Source organism: Rhopalosiphum padi, chromosome 2 (genome assembly GCF_020882245.1).
Source record: "Rhopalosiphum padi isolate XX-2018 chromosome 2, ASM2088224v1, whole genome shotgun sequence".
NCBI lineage: Eukaryota > Metazoa > Arthropoda > Insecta > Hemiptera > Aphididae > Rhopalosiphum > Rhopalosiphum padi.
The window spans coordinates 24660909-24680021 of record NC_083598.1 but is presented as its reverse complement, the minus strand read 5'-3'; the positions used below and the strand labels follow the sequence as shown (position 1 = coordinate 24680021).

Genomic DNA, 19113 nt, shown 5'->3' with positions numbered 1-19113 from the left:
GTTTTTCTAGAAATAAATATGTATGAATCAATCACATTAAGTTTAACTGGGAATGAAACCACACTATCTTCAAATTATTTCCCGTCTCTAAACGTGTACGAAGACTCTGAAATAGCTTTGTTATGTTTACAAACGTTCAATTCGTTTCCAAACATAAATTCTTCTAATAACAAATTTGCAATACAAGTAATAGACGAGTATAATAATAATAATAATGAAAATATATGTTATATTGCATTAAAAACGGGATGTTACGAAATTGTAGATATTAACCGTCAAATTAAGAAGCAAATAAATTCTTACAATGAAGAAAATGGTACAAAAATAACATTCGATATTTCAGTTGACCATAATGATTTTAGATCATACATACAATGTAATGGTATAATTATGTTTAATATGATTAATGGGATAGCACCCATATTAGGATTTGAAAAACGAGACTATCCTCCGGAGTATGTAACTCATCGATCGGAAAAAGCTGTAAATTTAAACACAATTAATTCTATAAAAGTGATGTGTAATATAGCTCAAGGATCATTCAACAATCACCTTCAAAGTCATACGATTTACGAGTTTTTTCCGAGTGAAAAGACTGGGACAAAAGTTGTTCAATCACCGCCAAATTTAATATATTATAAATTAAATAAAATAAATATTGATTCAATAACTGTACAATTAGTTGATCAGGATTTTAATCAAATCGAAAATTTTGGTGAGACATTAACAGTTGTGTTACATATTAAACGTTACGGTTCTTAAGATGGGATTAAAATTCAATATAAACCCATTACTTCACGTTAATCGAGCTAGTCACACAACTAAAGTGTTACCGATAACACCGACTAAAGTAAAAAAATTAACGGTGAAAAATAAAAAAATTTTAAAGGCTCTTGGTTATAAACTAAATCATAATGCCTGAAAGTGATATTTTGGATATAAGTTCACGGTTCGAAACGGATTCTAAAATTACGAAAATTGAATATCATTCATATACACCGTATACAACTTCATTTAATAATAATGATGAAATACGTATATCAATCCAGCAAACAGATGTTTATCCGTATCTGCATGAAAGTTTTATATTTATAGAAGGTTCAATATCAGATGCTACAAAAGTAAAACTTTCTAATAATGGTTTTTCCTATCTTTTTGAACAAATACGACTTGAAATCAATGGGATAGAAGTAGATAGCACACGTGCACTTGGTATTACAAGCTCATTGAAAGGTTATCTATCAGGTACGCCAGATAACTTTAATTGTTATGAAAATGCGGGTTGGATTTTTAAAAATAATACAAACCCTGTAAATGTTAATGGTGAATTTAGTGCCTGCATTCCGCTGAAATATTGGTTAGGTATATTTGAAGACTTTAAAAAAATATTAGTTAATTCTAGATTAGAACTAATATTAACTCGAAGTCATAGTGATTTAAATGTGCTAAACGTAAAAACTAGTGGAAGTGCTACTTCTGGAAAAGTTGTTTTGAATAAAATTGTTTGGAAGGTACCACATATCACTGTTGATGATGAAGAAAGGTTGAAATTATTAAAACTTATAGAAAAAGAAAAAAGTTTGTTTATCCCGTTCAGATCTTTTGAAACCTTTGAATATCCTGAACTCGGGACCACTAAAAAAGTTGTATGGAACCTGAAAACTGCTTCGAAATTAGAAAAACCTCGTTTCATAATAATTGGGTTACAAAAGGGGCGTAAAAATTCAATAGAAAAAGATTGTAGTGTATTTGATCATTGTAATCTAACAAATGTAAAAGTTTTATTAAACTCAATAGCTTATCCGTATGATAACTTAAATTTAGATTTTTCTAAAAATAATTTTACCTTATTATATGATATGTATACATCATTTCAAGAATCATACTACGAAAAAAATATTCGGAACCCAATATTAAGTCCTTCTACTTTTCTAACAAACGCTCCAATTGTAGTTATCGATACTTCGAAACAGAATGATTCAGCAACAGCTTCATCAGTAGATGTTCAACTAGAAATTGAATCATCAGAACCTCTTACAGGTGTAACTGCTTATTGTTTATTAATTCATGATCGTATTGTAGAATATGTACCTTTCACTAGAGAAGTAAGAAAACTAGTATAAATAATTTAGAATTAAGGATGTATAATATTTGATGAAAAAACATATTATTAAATTATTTTTTTTATTTTAATCAAACAGTGTTCTTATTCAATAAAAAAAACAATTATTTTTTAAAAAAAAGTGTGTAAAAATCAATTCTAGATGTGTTTTTTCGTGTTACAGGGAAAAAAAAATGGCTTGAGGCGGATAGTCCCGCTTGATTTTTTAAAATCTCCCTGCCTAAAAGTGCTCAGAACATACATTATGGTTTTTGAAAAAACAGTGTTTTTCGTGTTACAGGGAAAAAAAAAATGGCTTGAGGCGGATAGTCCCCCTTAAACTTTTAAAATCTCCCTGCCCAAAAGTGCTCAGAACATACATTATGGTTTTTGAAAAAACAGTGTTTTTCGTGTTACAGGGAAAAAAAAAATGGCTTGAGGGGGAAAGTCCCCCTTAAACTTTTAAAATCTCCCTGCCCAAAAGTGCTCAGAACATACAAATACATACTACTAGACTTTTCTAGTTTTTCTCGAAATCTACTAAGGAATTTGCTAAAAATGAATAACTGTAGTCGTAACTATATAATTTAAAACAAAAAGTCTGAAAAAATATTTCGGAAATTTGATCACAATATTATATTAATGTGGTTTTATGCTAGCTTGCCGTATACAAATATATAATATAATAGATTATACGTAGGAGTATATCATATTATTTTTACGTTCTGTAATAATATTATAATACTCGTTTATATAGTGAATATATATTTTGATTTTATTTCTAAATTAAATATTTATATTCAGTTGGTAAAAAAAAAATGTGTATCTTATAAATTCTTATTATTAAAGATTGTATTTGAACCACAGTAAAGATATTTATATTGTTGGTGGTGATATTAAAATAGTTTTGGTTTGACGTGATGGTTGGGGTAAATGTGAAATAGGTTATGTCTTATGATGTTTAACAGTTAAAAACAAATCCACAACATATTGAAAATAATAATCGCAAGAGGCGTGGATCCAGTACATTTTAACGGGTGTTCTAAAAAAATAATGTTACACCTTTCTACTTTCTATTTAATTTATTTATTAACTTTTTTTTTCAAACATCAGTATTTATTAAATATTAACTTAAAAATCACATTAATTTCTTACATAAATTGTTACACATATAATTCTTCAATAACGTCTTCTGGAGTAATTTTAATATTCCTGTTGGTGGCTTAAACGACAGGAGGTACCTGAGTACCCATAGCGTCCCCTGAATCCGCGCCTGAATGACCATGCTGATTATATTGTGTACTCGTAATAATTATATTTGTTATGCACATTAAAAAAAATTACAACGGAAAAAAAATGTATTTTATTTTATCAATGCACTGCATAAATTATTTTTTTAAGACAATGTTCTTCAATAATCTCACATAGATTTATTATTCTGTATGCCTACTAATAAACTATATGAATTAATTAAATTTTGCTTCAAATTAATTATAATAGTAGTATTCTATGTTAATATGTAAAATAGTATTATTGCTGAATTTATAAAACAAACAAATATTGATACGCCATACTGCAGTTGTTAATAAAATATATTCTAGCGCAAAATTAATATTTTTGATTTATTCCGGTGATATACGAGTATATAGCGTAAAATAAATTATAGGTAGTACTGTAAAATTGTACGTGATTTCATATACTTGCGTCCGTGGCCCAGGGATCGACCGTGGCCTCTACTGCGCTATGTGTTTCCTCGTCACTCCTTTAATCCGGGTCTAAATTTAGTCTATTATATCAAAACACACAAACTTATGAATCGTTCTCCTCATAATAATATGGCTTCTTAAAAGCGAAAGAGAACAAAAAATGTACTACTTTTTCATCTTTCAAAGTATTTCTAGGATACTTCTAGGATAGTTTTTTTTTTATCCCATAAGGTTGAGAAAAATCTTTCGGTAGTCACTGTATAAACTAGTATGTATCAACAAAGGTTAAAATGCTCTATCACATACATTATGATTTATCATATTATATTAATGTCAGCCAGTTCTGAATTTATAGTGTAACAATTAGTAATAAATTTTGATCGTAAACCGTAATCATATGGATAAATGTATAGATATTAACATAATCATATTTTTATCATTGAACCGTAGTATCATATAATATAACTTAGTGATTTTATTTACACGAACAAAATGATACACATTTGAACCGTCACAAAATGGTCTTTGATATTAAAATACATTTGTATAATTAATATAAAATAGTTTCAAACAAACGAGCAGTGAGGATGAACTAATGTAACTTAGTTTTTGTATTGTAAAATGATTTAAAGTTTGATGATATTTAAGTTATTAGTAACTATGATATTTAACATAATATAATATACAATATATACATATTTAATATGTAATATTAAAGCGTAATATCGTATGTAATAGCGTACGTTATAGATACTGGAATTTATAACGAACAATTTTGTATTAGTCTGTTAAATTATTTCGATTAAATATTGTAAAAAATAAGTTTGTTTTCTAACATTTGGTAAGTTCATGATGTATAAAAAGCGAAAACAAGCAGTAATTAAAGTTTGTTAATTAGTAACAAGAGTTTATTACATCCCTGAAACCGATTATTTCACAGTCTAATAAATATAACAAACAATGACTTTTTCCTTAACATTTTTCCTGACAGACAATCGAATATTTTTTTTAAATATTATAATACTATTGCTCCAGATGCAGCGGTAAGCTCTACAATTACTTACAATATCCCCGTTAATGGATATAATTTAAAAGAAAAAACCAGGGAACTTACTTAGATCTATAGTATGTTTGAGTGTACGTTATTATCGATTAGGTGACTTTAATAACAAATATATTTAATTTAAATTTAAGAATAAATCATTGTATACAAACCACAAAGACCGATTCTGAACGAAGAAAATTTGTCAGTCTATATTTTTATAAATAATTTATGTTTTTTAATAGATTCTGAGCGTAGCGATAAATGTGTTGGTATTTTAATTGGCCAATTATTTAGCTTTTATATCTGTTTAGACGTTTATAAAAGAAAAATTGATTCAATCTTTGTTCAGGTGTAGTATTTAGAATATAATTTTATCTAACTAGTACCTACTTTTTGAAGAGTCAAAAGAAAAATAATGTTCTGTTCTATTTATAATTTTTTTTTAACCATTTAACTTTCATTTGTGAGTAAAAGTCTTGAACATTTATTATACGATTCCTGGTAAGTTGTTTTTTGAGAAAATACATATAGAGAGTTACACATTTTTATTAGCATTCAAATTAAAATTTTTTTTTCAAAGTACTATTAAAATGTTAAATATCGATATAATATTAAATGGGATTTTTTCTGAAAATCAATCCCCTCTACCGTATTACTAATTATTTTAAAATAAGTTACCATAACATGGCAAAATATACAAAATATATAATTAGTAATATTATAGGCTAGGTTTGTGCTCAGAATCGTTTTTCGTATGTAATAATTCATTATTTAATTAAAACTTGAAAAATATATTGCAATAATCTTTCGGTGTCACACGCGGAGTTTATGTTTATTGCAAATTTACTGAAGTTGGATTGGCGGCACCCAAAACGGAACACGCAATTTTTTCCTTATGATTTAACAGTGTACAGTGTACACAAATGGACGCCATCCTATACAGGAAAAACAGTGAACAATATTATAAAACAATAATACATTATATAGTATTACTTTGTCTATTAAACGTAAGTTACTTTAATATTTTGAAATATATTAACATTTTTTCAAAATAATTATTTTACATAATTTATTTTAAGTCATTAAAAACATGTTTCTAGAAAAAAATTTATTTTTATTATTTTTAGTGACAACATGCATTTGTTACATTTAAACTTTAAATATTTATAACTAATAAATTTATCGTTCAAAATTTTATTTTTAAGATAGTAATACTTTAAATAATATTCTGCTTAGGAATATGAAATTAAAAATTTATATTATTGTCATTCAAAAGATAAATACCGGTAACGATAAAAATATAGTAAAATTTATAATTTTTATTTAAAAATTTGGTTTTGTATTGACTAAAATTATATAAAAAAATATTTTCAAAAACTTTAACGTTTTCTGAAATAATAAGTGTCTTACATTGATGAATAGATCCCCGTATTGTTTATATAAAATACCTGCGCGACCTGCGACCACACGATTACCAATAGAAAAATTGTCAAACTATCGTCCATACAATATGTGTATAATATAATAAGTATTTTTTTTAAATCGTACGACAGAGCTACGCACTTACTGCTTTGATCGAATGCATTTATTTGAGTTTATATAGGTACCTGCCGTTAAACGTCGATAACACAAACGTAATCGCGGGACGTTACAGCAACGCCGAATTGATTGTGCGATTTTATACTCGTATACAATAACATTTCAATAGCAAGGTATCAAATATTATACAAAAGTCGGAAATAGGAATGCAGGATATGATTGAGAAAAGATGTAGAGGTTCACGTGTTTATGTAATACTCCAACTTATTCGTGAGATTATATACGGCTATCAAGGATAAAACGCATACCTCTACCTATAAAGTGTTAGTAATCTCATACGGCGACACGTTTTTTCACGCTAGTACTGGACATTGTTGGCGGGCAAGCGATTTAGGTTAACAGCTCAATAATTATAATTGCCCAAATAATATATGATTAAAATGAGTATAATTTATACGTAGTATATTATTTAGTATTACCTATACTGACTAATAACTGTAATACTACGCTTAAATGTATATATATATATATATATATATATATATCAAAAATACAAAAGTTTTTCTAAATATTAATATTATTATTGCTAAATATTATGTACCTATTTAAGATTCGGTTTTGAATAAACGAATATAGTAGGTATAATACGCTGTTAACATAAATTTTAAATTTTAAAAACTGTTAAATTCTATACACCAAATGTTTTAGATTTTAAGTACTAGAATTGTCATAAAACGATTAGAGTATTAAACGCCTACTGAAACACTTAAGTATGTATTTGTTTTATATAATATTAAATTATACTGAAATCAAATGCGTTGCTCTCATATCAAAGTATAATATATGCTTTTGACAACCAAAAACATTTTGTAATATTAACGAATTCCTATGATATTTGACAATGTTGGTTAATATTACACGCATATTATTTGTTTCAAAAGTTTAATAACACATAACCCTAAAATCTGTAGTAGCTAGAATCATTTATAATATTATGAACTTAACCTTATTGTGATATATTTCACCAAATAGAGTTAGTTACTTAACTTTACAAACGCATTAGGCATAAATATTATAATCATTCAATTTTTAAACAAAATACATGAGTTTAATGTAGTATAAAATGCAACATATCATTAGATGTAACTTATATTAGGTTTAATATTTTTATTGTTTTAAAGAATTTTATTGTGTTGATTTCACTGTCTGGGTTTTGACCTAGGCTTGTCCCAATAAGGTGGCTTTTGTTGAGTTCATCTCTTTGTTTTTCATACTGTGTCTGCATTCCTCGAAAATATGTTTGATGGCGAGTGTAGAGCCGCATTATTGACATATTGGTGGGTTGCCTTTTGCGGTCAGATATTCGCGTGTCATTATTGAGTGTCCGATTCTGGTTCGATTCAGTTTTTTTTTTCATTCGAGAAACAGATATAAAAGTTTCTTTTCCATCATCTTAGTGTTTGTTTAAATTTTATAATTATGTATAGAATGAAATCAAATTGTTCATATATTCACATATTTTTTCATGTTTTGCCTTCAGGGGTTCTGATTAGATTGAAGAATTTATTGATTTTACAACTACGTGTTTTATCTGTGTGTGTGTGTATATGTGTATTGTAGACACTTATTATTATACTAAAAATGATTTAATTTTCAACTAGAAAAAAAAATTATATATGTAAGAAATACTGGCATAAAAATTTGGTCGACATTTGTTTATGTAGGCATGTCAAATATGTGGCCAGTGGCTACTAATATTAATAGACAAAAAAATAAATAATAGTAAAATATTAATATCATGTCACAACTATCTTAGATTCGTAGAGAATCGTTAAATGTTAATTTTAATTTTTTTCAAGCTTTTTTAATTTAGCTGTAACTGCTGTGTTTATAAACGTAAAAAATAAAATTAAAAAGTTTGTATAAAATATTTTTTTTTTCGTTAAATTTTTATGTGCAGCCCACGTAGTAAACTGCTCAATATTTTTGGCCCATTTGATGCTTTGAGTTTGGCATGCCTGATCTACTACTACTATTTACTAATATTCATTTTAAAGTTACAAACAAAAAAAACGATTTTTTTCAAATACACGTTTGCGTAAAAATCTCCGTTTTTCCATATTTTTCTTGTTTATTTTGAAAATAATTCTTGGTTTCCTCAAATTAACAACTATATCCAATTTATACCAAGAATCATGAAATTAAAAATCAAATTATTTTTATTGCCTGCAATTGTATTTATTTTAATGCTTTAAATCTTAATTAATTATTAATGTTATTATACTATAAATGTTTAATTTTTAAAAATGGGTTTTTATAGTAATGTATGATTTTCTGTGAGAAACCTTAGTGAAACAAACATTAGAATATTATTGATTCGGCAAATACTGAATTTCCGGAGGGACTAGAAGAATTTAAAACAGCTGAAGGGATGAATCAACTTTTTAAAAATATATATTATTATCAGATTATCAACTTTTGATTTACTCGTACTATAAATTACTAAATTTTTAGAAACACAAAAAAATATCGAGTTTTAGTTTTTGTTTTGCAAATATTATTAAATTGTTTTTATAAGTTTCGCTTTAAATGTACTCTGGCTTGAGAAATAGTTACAATACATATATTAACTATATTATTTGTTGCCTACTTTATGAAATAACAAAATTAATTAAATTTTTGTTACATAAAAAATTGACTCATTTAAATGGTATTTACACAATTTAAGAACTTATAAATTGAATTCTACGCCATAATATACTTTTATTAATATTAATAATGTTTATCAATTATTGTTTTTTTTTTACTTATTTACATTTTTAACTATAAATATTTTAGTACACATTTATAAATGTAACTTTTATATTTAATTTATTTCTATTCTTTACTTAGATTTTTTTACATTTATGACTACAGAAATATTACAACTAAATGTCCGTATGTAGATATAACAGCAGGTCATATCCTATCATCCTCTATCAATAAAACTGTTGGATAAATATGCAATATAATACCTAATTCCTATACTATATGTTTTATTTTATCATAAAATATTGGATTTTATATGATTATGTACAAGTTATCATCATACAAATATAATTTGTCTGTGCTACTCATGTGTATTCCAAATAAAAAAATGTATTTCAATCATTTTATTTCCATTTTAGATTCTAAGCGGAACGATGAATATATTGATTTTACAATAAAATGTTTTTTTTTTGTCTGTATACATTATGTTATATAGTAGAAAAAAATCAACTTTGGGGGTGGTTTTAGAGAATTGAATATATAGTAGTATAATACTATTTGAAGTATAAAATTGATAATAATCTCCAGGAATTATTAGGTATAGTGATAATCCGAGGAGAGGAAAATAAAACAAAATATGGAAAAACGGAAATTTTTTCATATCAAATTAGTTTTTGACGAAAATTTTTTTTTTTTTTAAGTAACAAAAACGAATAACTGAAGATAGTTTAAATGTGCATATATTACTATTTTTATGAATTATAATAATACAAACTTTTCAAAGTTAAAATTTAAATGATGACGAATAACAGTTTAAGTTATGATGTTACAATTATAAAATATTTTTTGTGGGGATTTGAAATTTTGATATGTATTATTATATTTTGTATACACAATGACATTTAAAACATATTTAGATTAATTTTATGTTATTGCCTATTGATATTTTATAGTTTATACCGTATTAATAATAGTAAAATAACATACAACAATTTACTATAGTAAATAATATCAATATAAATATATGATAATAGGATAATAGGAAAATATACAGTAGTGTACGCTATAAACAGTTGATTTATTTGATTATTCTAGCAAACCTTCGGAAAAAAATCCTAAAAACACAAGTTATTCTCAATCGTTTATTAAGTCGAATGCAATTTCTGGTTTCCTTATTTCATTGCAATTTGGGTTCTATTATCCTTTAGAACATCGGCTGAACGCACTTATATTTATAGTATTATTATGCATGATAATAGTTTAATAGTTTAAGTTCACATTGCGTCATCATTTGATTGATCGATGTATAATGAGTAACGACAGTATAAAACACAGGTATATACATAATATTAATTATTGTAATATTATCAGTAAAGCATGGATATTTATACACCAAAAACTATCAAAATATGGTATATAATTTACAGTCAAAATCGTGAAAATATAAAAGTATAAATTTTTTTTCAAATAAATTATGGTAAAAAACACATATATATATATATATTATAATATACACATGTATATTTATGTGTTTATAATAATAATTTTATAATATTCAGTAAACTTCATAATATGTGAATTTGAAAATGGCAACTCAAATATTTAGTAATATAATCTGACTGAATCTGATAAAGACTATTTTTTTTAAACAAGTTGAAAATCTTACTAAGGACCTTGTATTAAATTTTAAAATTTTAAGTTGAGTATTAAATTATTATACATTTTTAACCACAAAATAATTTGCTAATTTTCGCGATTTTTACAAAATATTTTAAAATTCTACCTTCAAATACTTATTAAATTTGCTTATGAAGTTACGCTCAACTTTTTTTTTAAACTTCTATTAATAACAATTTTTTTTCACATGAATATTTTTATTCTTGACACGTCTTCAAAGTCCAAAGTACTAACCACATCCAATTTTCTACTAGAAACCACCCCTCAAAGTTAAAAATCTAATCATTTTGAATCTCATCTGTCTAAAAGGTGACGGACAGACAAAAAAAAAATACTCATAATTTAAAAATCAATACAATCTTTGTTTCACTCAGAATCTAAAATAAATACAGAGTGAACCAGACACAGGTCCCACCATCTCTTAATAATAAAGATTAACATTTAACATTATTGCTTTTTTTTGGAAATAAAAATAAATATAACATAGACAATTTGTGAACTAGGTTTTGAAAAAATATTCATACTTGATTGAAACAAAATAAAAGAAAACATAATCTCTATTGAAAATTGAGACAAATATTAAACATGTTGGATAGGTACATGTACTAAAATTGATTATGACTTAGTTTTAAACATTTACTAGTTATGCATATAATATATACTTTTTTATTCGTGTAATTAGACAATTAGCTATTTCCCATATTTGATATAATATTATAATTAATTATAAATATTTTTCTATAGTTGAGATAGTTAGTCAAATGTTTAATAGTTTTTTATTGATTTATTTATTTAAAGGAATACATATGTATTATATTTTATATTTTTGTTTTAGTAACATAAAGAACCGTTACAACGTCAGCTTATAGCTACTTTTGAAAGACTTTACACTAAGATATATTATGTTAAACGTTCTTCGTTTTAAGTTGTTGTTAGAGCACTCCACTAACTGCCTAGAGTGATAAACTTTTATGAAAGTTCCTAGTACGAATAAGTCTAGCTATGAATTTTAACATTAATATTCAATATAAATAAGGCTTAACATTATACGCATTACTGAGTTAGTTTATTTTATACCATTTCCTGTTTATAATTTATAAATAGTTGATACCAGAAATAGTATAAAATGTAAAACTTTTAATCTAATGATTACCTAATTAATATCATTATACATACTGAATATTAATGCGATGTCAAAGTATTGATATAAAGCATAAACAAATGTTGTGTAATTAATATTACAAGAACCTTAAAAATCTCGCATAGTTTCTTAATGGCCAAAGAGGGCGCACCAATATACATTACTTGCAGAGTCCCTATCGACGTAAAATATATTTCCACTTATTGCCGTATACATATACGCCCAGGACAGAGAAAATGTTATGCTTCCGGAATCACTCACTTTATCACTCAACCAGAACCCTAGCTCTACTCCTGCCTTAATCGAATTCACCATCGCCACCAATCTGTTCAACGCGATATAACCTTCTCGGACATATCATCTAGTATTTAAGTAGTTTTATTATTATCATTTGTGAATCGTTATACTTATTCGTTATTTATTATAATAATAATTGTGCAATTTAATATTATCAACATAATTATATACCATCCATAATCGTATGTTATTTAAAAAAAATAATAATAAATATTTGATTTCTTAAAAATAATTGTATGAATCTGATTCATATAATATTTAAATTATACAAGGTATATTTATTTACAAATAAGTACGTTTGTCACGAATCACTTATTTTATTCAAAAACGTTTTTCAAATAACAAAATTTAAAATTTTTAGTATTTTTACCATTATAATTTTTTAAGTTTTTTAGTTTTTTGAAAATGTTTTGGAGTATTTAAATATATAAACAATCGAAATACTCCGAATAATATTCGAAAAAGTAAAAAAAAACCTTATAACATTATAACGAAAAAGTACGATAATATATTATTTTTTTTTGGAAAAAAATGTTTTATTTTGACTGGAAATTATTTAATAGATAATAGATTAATAGATTTTGAAATAATGAGAGTTAAGAGAATTATCCAATATAAAACGTAATTATTATTGAAATATTTTGTGAATAGAAATAATTATAATATATACATTATTTTGACGGATTAAACTATATTTAAATTTAATTTTGTATTTTATTTAGTTGAAAATTATTATTATAATATCCGATTCTGTTCATAGTATCATTTTAATATTTCAATATTTGTTATAAATGCTTGATTAATTGAACAAATTAGTATTAGATAGCGTATTGATTCACGTTGAAATACCTATAGTAGCAGGTGAATAAAAACGATTTGAATCTTATTACATTTTCTTTCAATTTGATCACTTCCCGGTGTTTTGCTAGCGATTAAATTGAAAAACTATTATCTTTAAACATTTTATTTAAGACAGTTGCCAATTTATTTGTCTTGAAAATCTACATTAAATGAATCCATTTCACGTTTATGACAATAAAAATCATTCAATTTTTCATTAGAATTATATAAAAACATGTTTTCGCGAATTAATTTAGATTTATAGTACGTAATTAAATTAATAATATATTATTAATGTTTTATAATATTCAGATTGGTTATAGTTGCTTTTGTAAAAAAATGAATGAAAATATTTTTTTTATATTCAGATATACTTTTAGTATGTAATTGTGTAACTATGTCAATGCTCGTTATTTGTTTGATAATGTACTGAATTTTAATCTAATAATTTATAATTCATACATAACAACTACTGAAATAGAATTTATTCCATCTATTTCTAATCTGTTTCATATATATTATTTATTATTAATTATATATCAATCATTGATTTAAATTTATTTTAAATATGGATAATTTGCCATTAACGCGTTTTAGTGAACATTTAAACTTCTTTTTGATTCAAATGTAGTATATTTTTAATAAAAGTAATGAAAAATGAATTCTATGTATTTTTAAGTAGTAAAAAGGATTCATATAAATTATAAATTACTTAATAAAATATTAAGTAAATATGATTCCGTTAGATGTGTTTATTTGATCTTTTTCTACCTTATAAAAAAAACATACACAAATTAATTTAATTTGTCGGATCATGAGTCGCTTTTGTTTGAATCAATCAAAAATTGTTGAACTAAAACTTTTTATTAGTCTGTACTTTAGAGAAAATTAATTTATTTTTTGGTTTATTTTAGCTAGTAAGTTAGTAAACAATATTAAGAAAATGTACAGATAAATAAAAACATCTCGTTTATTTAAAATGCAAACAAATTACTTCTTCCTTATCATATTCGTATAATAATGAAAATGTATGGAGTAGTAAAAAAGAATTTATTAATTTGATAGATTATACCCTGTTTAACATTATTCAAAATAAATATTAGTTTTTTGAGTTATATTAAATGTTTGTATTAAATATTCATTAACTTTGCTATAATACTTTGATATAAATAAATTGCTATTGTAATAAATACAAATTACAATAATCTGAATTACACCTATTTTAAAATGAATGGTAAATTAATATCATTAGTTCTTAATAATATTTAATTATTAACTAGGTAGAATATAAATATTCCTATATGCTTACAAATAGAAAACATGAATATTGTATACAATAACGCATATTGTGTTCTATCATTATCTTATTATTATAAATTATTTTATAAAAGTGTAATTAAACTTGAATTACCATTTAAAAAATAATTTTAGATTAAATATAAAAAAAATTAGTTAACGTAGAAAACTAAGTATAGGTAATGTAATTATAAAAACACTTTTAAAAATCAGTATTGGCTATATCCATATAATTATTAAAATATGTAATTTATTTACATGGATTATGGATAATTAACAATTTTGTAATGATTATCTTTAGGCAAATAGAAATCCTTTCTAAATTGTTTTTGAAATAAACGATAATTAGCTAATATATTGTCAAGATTTTAAATATTCAATAGAATTTTTTAGAAAATTGTTGTATTTATTTTCAATCTAAATCAATTTATAGTCTCTATACCCAAATGAAATACAACATAATTACTACATTTTATTTTTTTTTTATTTTGTACACAAATAAAACTTAAGGCTTTTAAGTTTTAACTGCAAAACAAAAATTAAAAATTGAAATTAATAAAAAAATATCCAAATTTTAAATATTAAAAATAATTTTCTTTTTTTTACTTATTTAAATTAACTATATTTTATAGATTTTCAATGAAAATATTGTATAATAGATTTGATTTTTTTTTAAGTGAAGTGCTTTTCATAATTATTGGAAGCTTTTAAAAATAATTTTAACAATGATTTATGTGGATTCATGCAATTTCTCATTTTTCTATCGGCTCAATTGTTATGTGCAGCAAATCGTCAGGTAATAAAATGTTAACCTTTTATTTTTTTCAATAAGGACGAAGAAAGTAGTTTATTTCTATTACTTATGTGAACAACACTACGTTTACTGAAAATTTGTGTGATTTACGAAAATCCATTTCACTGGAAAATGAAAACAGCTTGGTTTTCGTAGAAGAAGAAAAATTACATACAGTTTCAATCTTAACATAAAGCTGTACATGACAAAGGCCAGAAAACGTTTATAAATGTCATGTGTATGACGAGAAAATCTATTACACTGCTGCTATTAATTGCTTTTCTTTGAATTGTTTGAAAAAATATCTTCTATGAACTTATAAAAATAGCAATAAAAGTAATATAATGGCCTTATCATGTTTGCGATCAAAGGTGTTTGAAAAGAATTATTGTTTTTCACATTTTTGATGTTATAATAAATTATTAGTCGATTGTACAACGATGTTTATTTATTTAATACCAAGAAAGGAAATGTAAACACTAATGTGTACAATGACATCTGTGGTAAAATACTGAAAATATTTAAAGACAAATAGAAAAAAAAGTTTCAAATGAAGGTTAAGAATCAGAAATAAAATCGAATTACGGGTTCGTGCCAGAACATACATTTCTTTGTTTTCAAAAAACCTATGGTTAATATTGTCTAACGTCAAATATTAAACTATAAAACTATAAAAAAAATATGTACCATTTTTGTTTTAATTTGCTTTTAAATTTGAAATAATATTATTATCATCAAAGATAGTTTGAGGTATGATTTTGATTACTTACGTACTTATTAAACCGTTACTATAATATTGTTTTCCAAGAATGAATCTCCATAATGCATTATTAAAAATACTGAACACTATCGATTCAGAAATATCAACAACAATTAATAACAGACAAAGGTACAAATCAAAAATTTTTAAACATCTATAGTTTTGAATAATATTTAGAATTATAAACAGTGGATCTTCTGAATAGTGGATAGGTACCTTCAGTCACCGACATTTTGTCCGCTATTCAGAGGAAATAAATTTTGAAAGTCGTAAAGGGTAAATATTTTAAAGGAAAAAATATGCACCATGTTAAATTTAATTAAAGTGTTTTAACAATTGACTTAATAAAATAAAATATAAACGAATTTTTAAAACTATTTAAAATATAGTACAATGTCAATACAACACCCAGTTTCTTTTTAAAGAAATCAAAAGTTAAAAATGGTGGACAAGTGATGAATGGACTATTGTAACGGATGTATTCAATTTAAATTCATTATTATATATTTTATATGAAATTTTGGTAAATTTACAACTTATAAAAAATCTTATATTCAGTATTCAAGCCCCTTGAACCAAAATATTATTATCAAAATTTAAAAAAAAAAAAAATTGTAAATCCAAAATGTTTATAAATAGTTCAAAAAGAAAAAAATATTTTATTAGTTAGAAATGCCAACATAAATATTTTGTAAACATTTCAAGTATCTATGGTTATTTGTTTTTTGGGTTATACTAAAAAAAAAAAAATCGATTTTGTCAAATACTGGTTTTGCGTAAAAATTCCAGTCATTCCTGGTTCTTTTTTTTTTAATAGGCGTCCGCTATTTGGAGATTTATACATTGAAAAGTAATGAATTTTACACCGTCCCTAAGAAAATTTTCTGCTATTGAGTGATGTCGATTAGGGGAGGTTTTACTGTATATAAAATATACATGCTTCTTTCTTCAATAAATTAATTTATATTATTTTTAGAATTCAGGTTATATGTAAATTGGTTTTTAAAATACTTTTTATTTTATACAGTCTCTCAAATCCGAAATATTAGGATTGGAAAATTACGATTACTCGGGATCTGTAAGCAAATGAAATACGTTATTTTTGGAAGGCATTGACAATATTCTCCCATTTTAAAATAACCAATCATAATGCTAATACGATTGATGACCGCTCACAGAGTAAAATGGTATTATTAATAATATCATGTTGATTTCTAACTAAGTTTGGCAATGACGTATCGTCACTAAAAGGTATCCATTTCCGATTTAACTCATCTTATATGTACACACTATACATAATCTCAGACCCTCAGACCAAAGCATAACTGTATAAAAAGACTACTAGAAATTACATCACATTTTGAAAAATAAAAATTTTATGGACTACCGGTGAAATCAATTTTTCATTCGTAATGTGCATTGTGTAGTGAACTGGACTACTCGAGTTCAATGGGAGGAGAGAATTCAGTAGCATGGACGTCACTATCCACTAACTGTGTTATTAATAATATTTCATTCGCTCACTTTCATTCGTCCTCCCTCTTTCTTTCTGTCTCTCTCTGTCACTGACTCTCGCGTTCACTCTCTCTCTCTCTCTCTCTCTCTCCCTCTCTCTATTCTCAATACCCATATACTAACACGTTATACATGTATATATATATATAAAAAACAAAAATATTACTGTACCCCATAGCATATGATTGGGTGTATGGAGTAGGGGGCCCGTTGTCTCATGGGGTTGCCCAAACATGATTAATGATGACGACTGCATGGCGAAATCGGTTTGGCCATTAATATCATTGGGACATATTTCGCAGATGCTCCTAAATCAATTGATTTATGTAAATAGTACGTGTTTGAACTTTGATTGAATGACGACTACAAATCAATGATATTTCAACAAAGTTTTGAATTCAATAATATATATATATATATATATATATATGTACAACGTTCTGATTCTATGGCTATACGCGTGTCGTAGTAAGAATATATTTAACTCATTCAATTAAACAGTGATAGCTCTTTTTACAAATACATAATATAATCTTAACACGTTTACACAAGCATAGTTAGTAACCTAACCTGATTTCTCCACGATGTTCTAGAAGCATGCCGAACGTGATTTATCAGTACCGGAAACATTATGTAACGACACTTGTACACTACACTGAAAATTATTTTTAAACGACCGAATAACTTTTTACATAGACATTATATTGAAAAATAAAAATAAATCACGCATGTTTAACTATGCGTATATCAACTTTTTACGTTTTTATTTATTTGTAATTAGAGAGGCAGAGAGCTATCTTTTGTTGATAAATTATTTGTTTGAACGTAAAAATTCAAAAAAAAAATTATAAAAACTATTATAGCTCCAGTCATTCAAATCAACTCTATAATGTCATAAACGTATTTCATTGAAAATAACCTTGAATTGTTTAAAACACTTTTAACGATGTTATAAATTTGGTTCTTTTTTGTTAACAGGTAAAATAAATTAATAATTTCGTTTGAATAAAACTTAATAAAATAATTTTCATGACTAGTTTTCGTTAATTTTATTTAATTAAACATTGCTTGGTAATTTATAAATACGAAACATGCAAATCTTAAAAATAATAGTTGATATTGTATTTTAAATTGTACAACTGTAAATTTTATTTTATTTTAAATAAATGCAAAACAAAAAAATAGAATGAATTAATATTAAACAAGCTCAAAGCTATACTTATAATTATATAAGAAAGTAAAGAATTATATATTATATACAAGCCAAACCCCGTGCACTTCGTTGACGGTAAAAGCATCCGTGTTAAATTTGGTTGCTAACAAATGTAACTGTCATTATGACATGTTTGAAGAAAATATTATTTTGAAATCCATTCTAAAAATGTTATCATAGGTATAATGTTATTTATTAATATTTAAATTATAGTTATAATAAGTTACTATATAAGACTTAATTATTAAAATTTGAAATTTGCTATGGATATTATTTTCATTTTTATTATTATTTATGTATGTTATTACTACTATTTATTTTTACTGTAGTTATTATGAATTTATTTTTGATTATTTTAATAATTAAAAAAAAAAAAAATGTTTGCCATTTTTTCAAACATTTCATCTGATAGTAAATTTTGGTAAATTGATATAAGTTACAT

General features: G+C 24.8%; 1 protein-coding gene across 1 annotated transcript; it reads left to right on the top strand.

The window, feature by feature from the left end:
• Positions 1–18: 18 nt before the first annotated feature.
• LOC132923298 (uncharacterized) lies at positions 19–904 on the top strand. Its single transcript, XM_060987193.1, has one exon. The coding sequence runs from the start codon at positions 19–21 to the stop codon at positions 760–762; it is 744 nt and encodes a 247-aa protein (XP_060843176.1). The 3' UTR covers positions 763–904.
• The last annotated feature ends 18209 nt before the right edge of the window (positions 905–19113 follow it).

Excerpts from the sequence above, each read along its gene's own strand:
- LOC132923298 (XM_060987193.1), top strand. The coding sequence starts at position 19 with ATGTATGAATCAATCACATTAAGTTTAACTGGGAATGAAACCACACTA.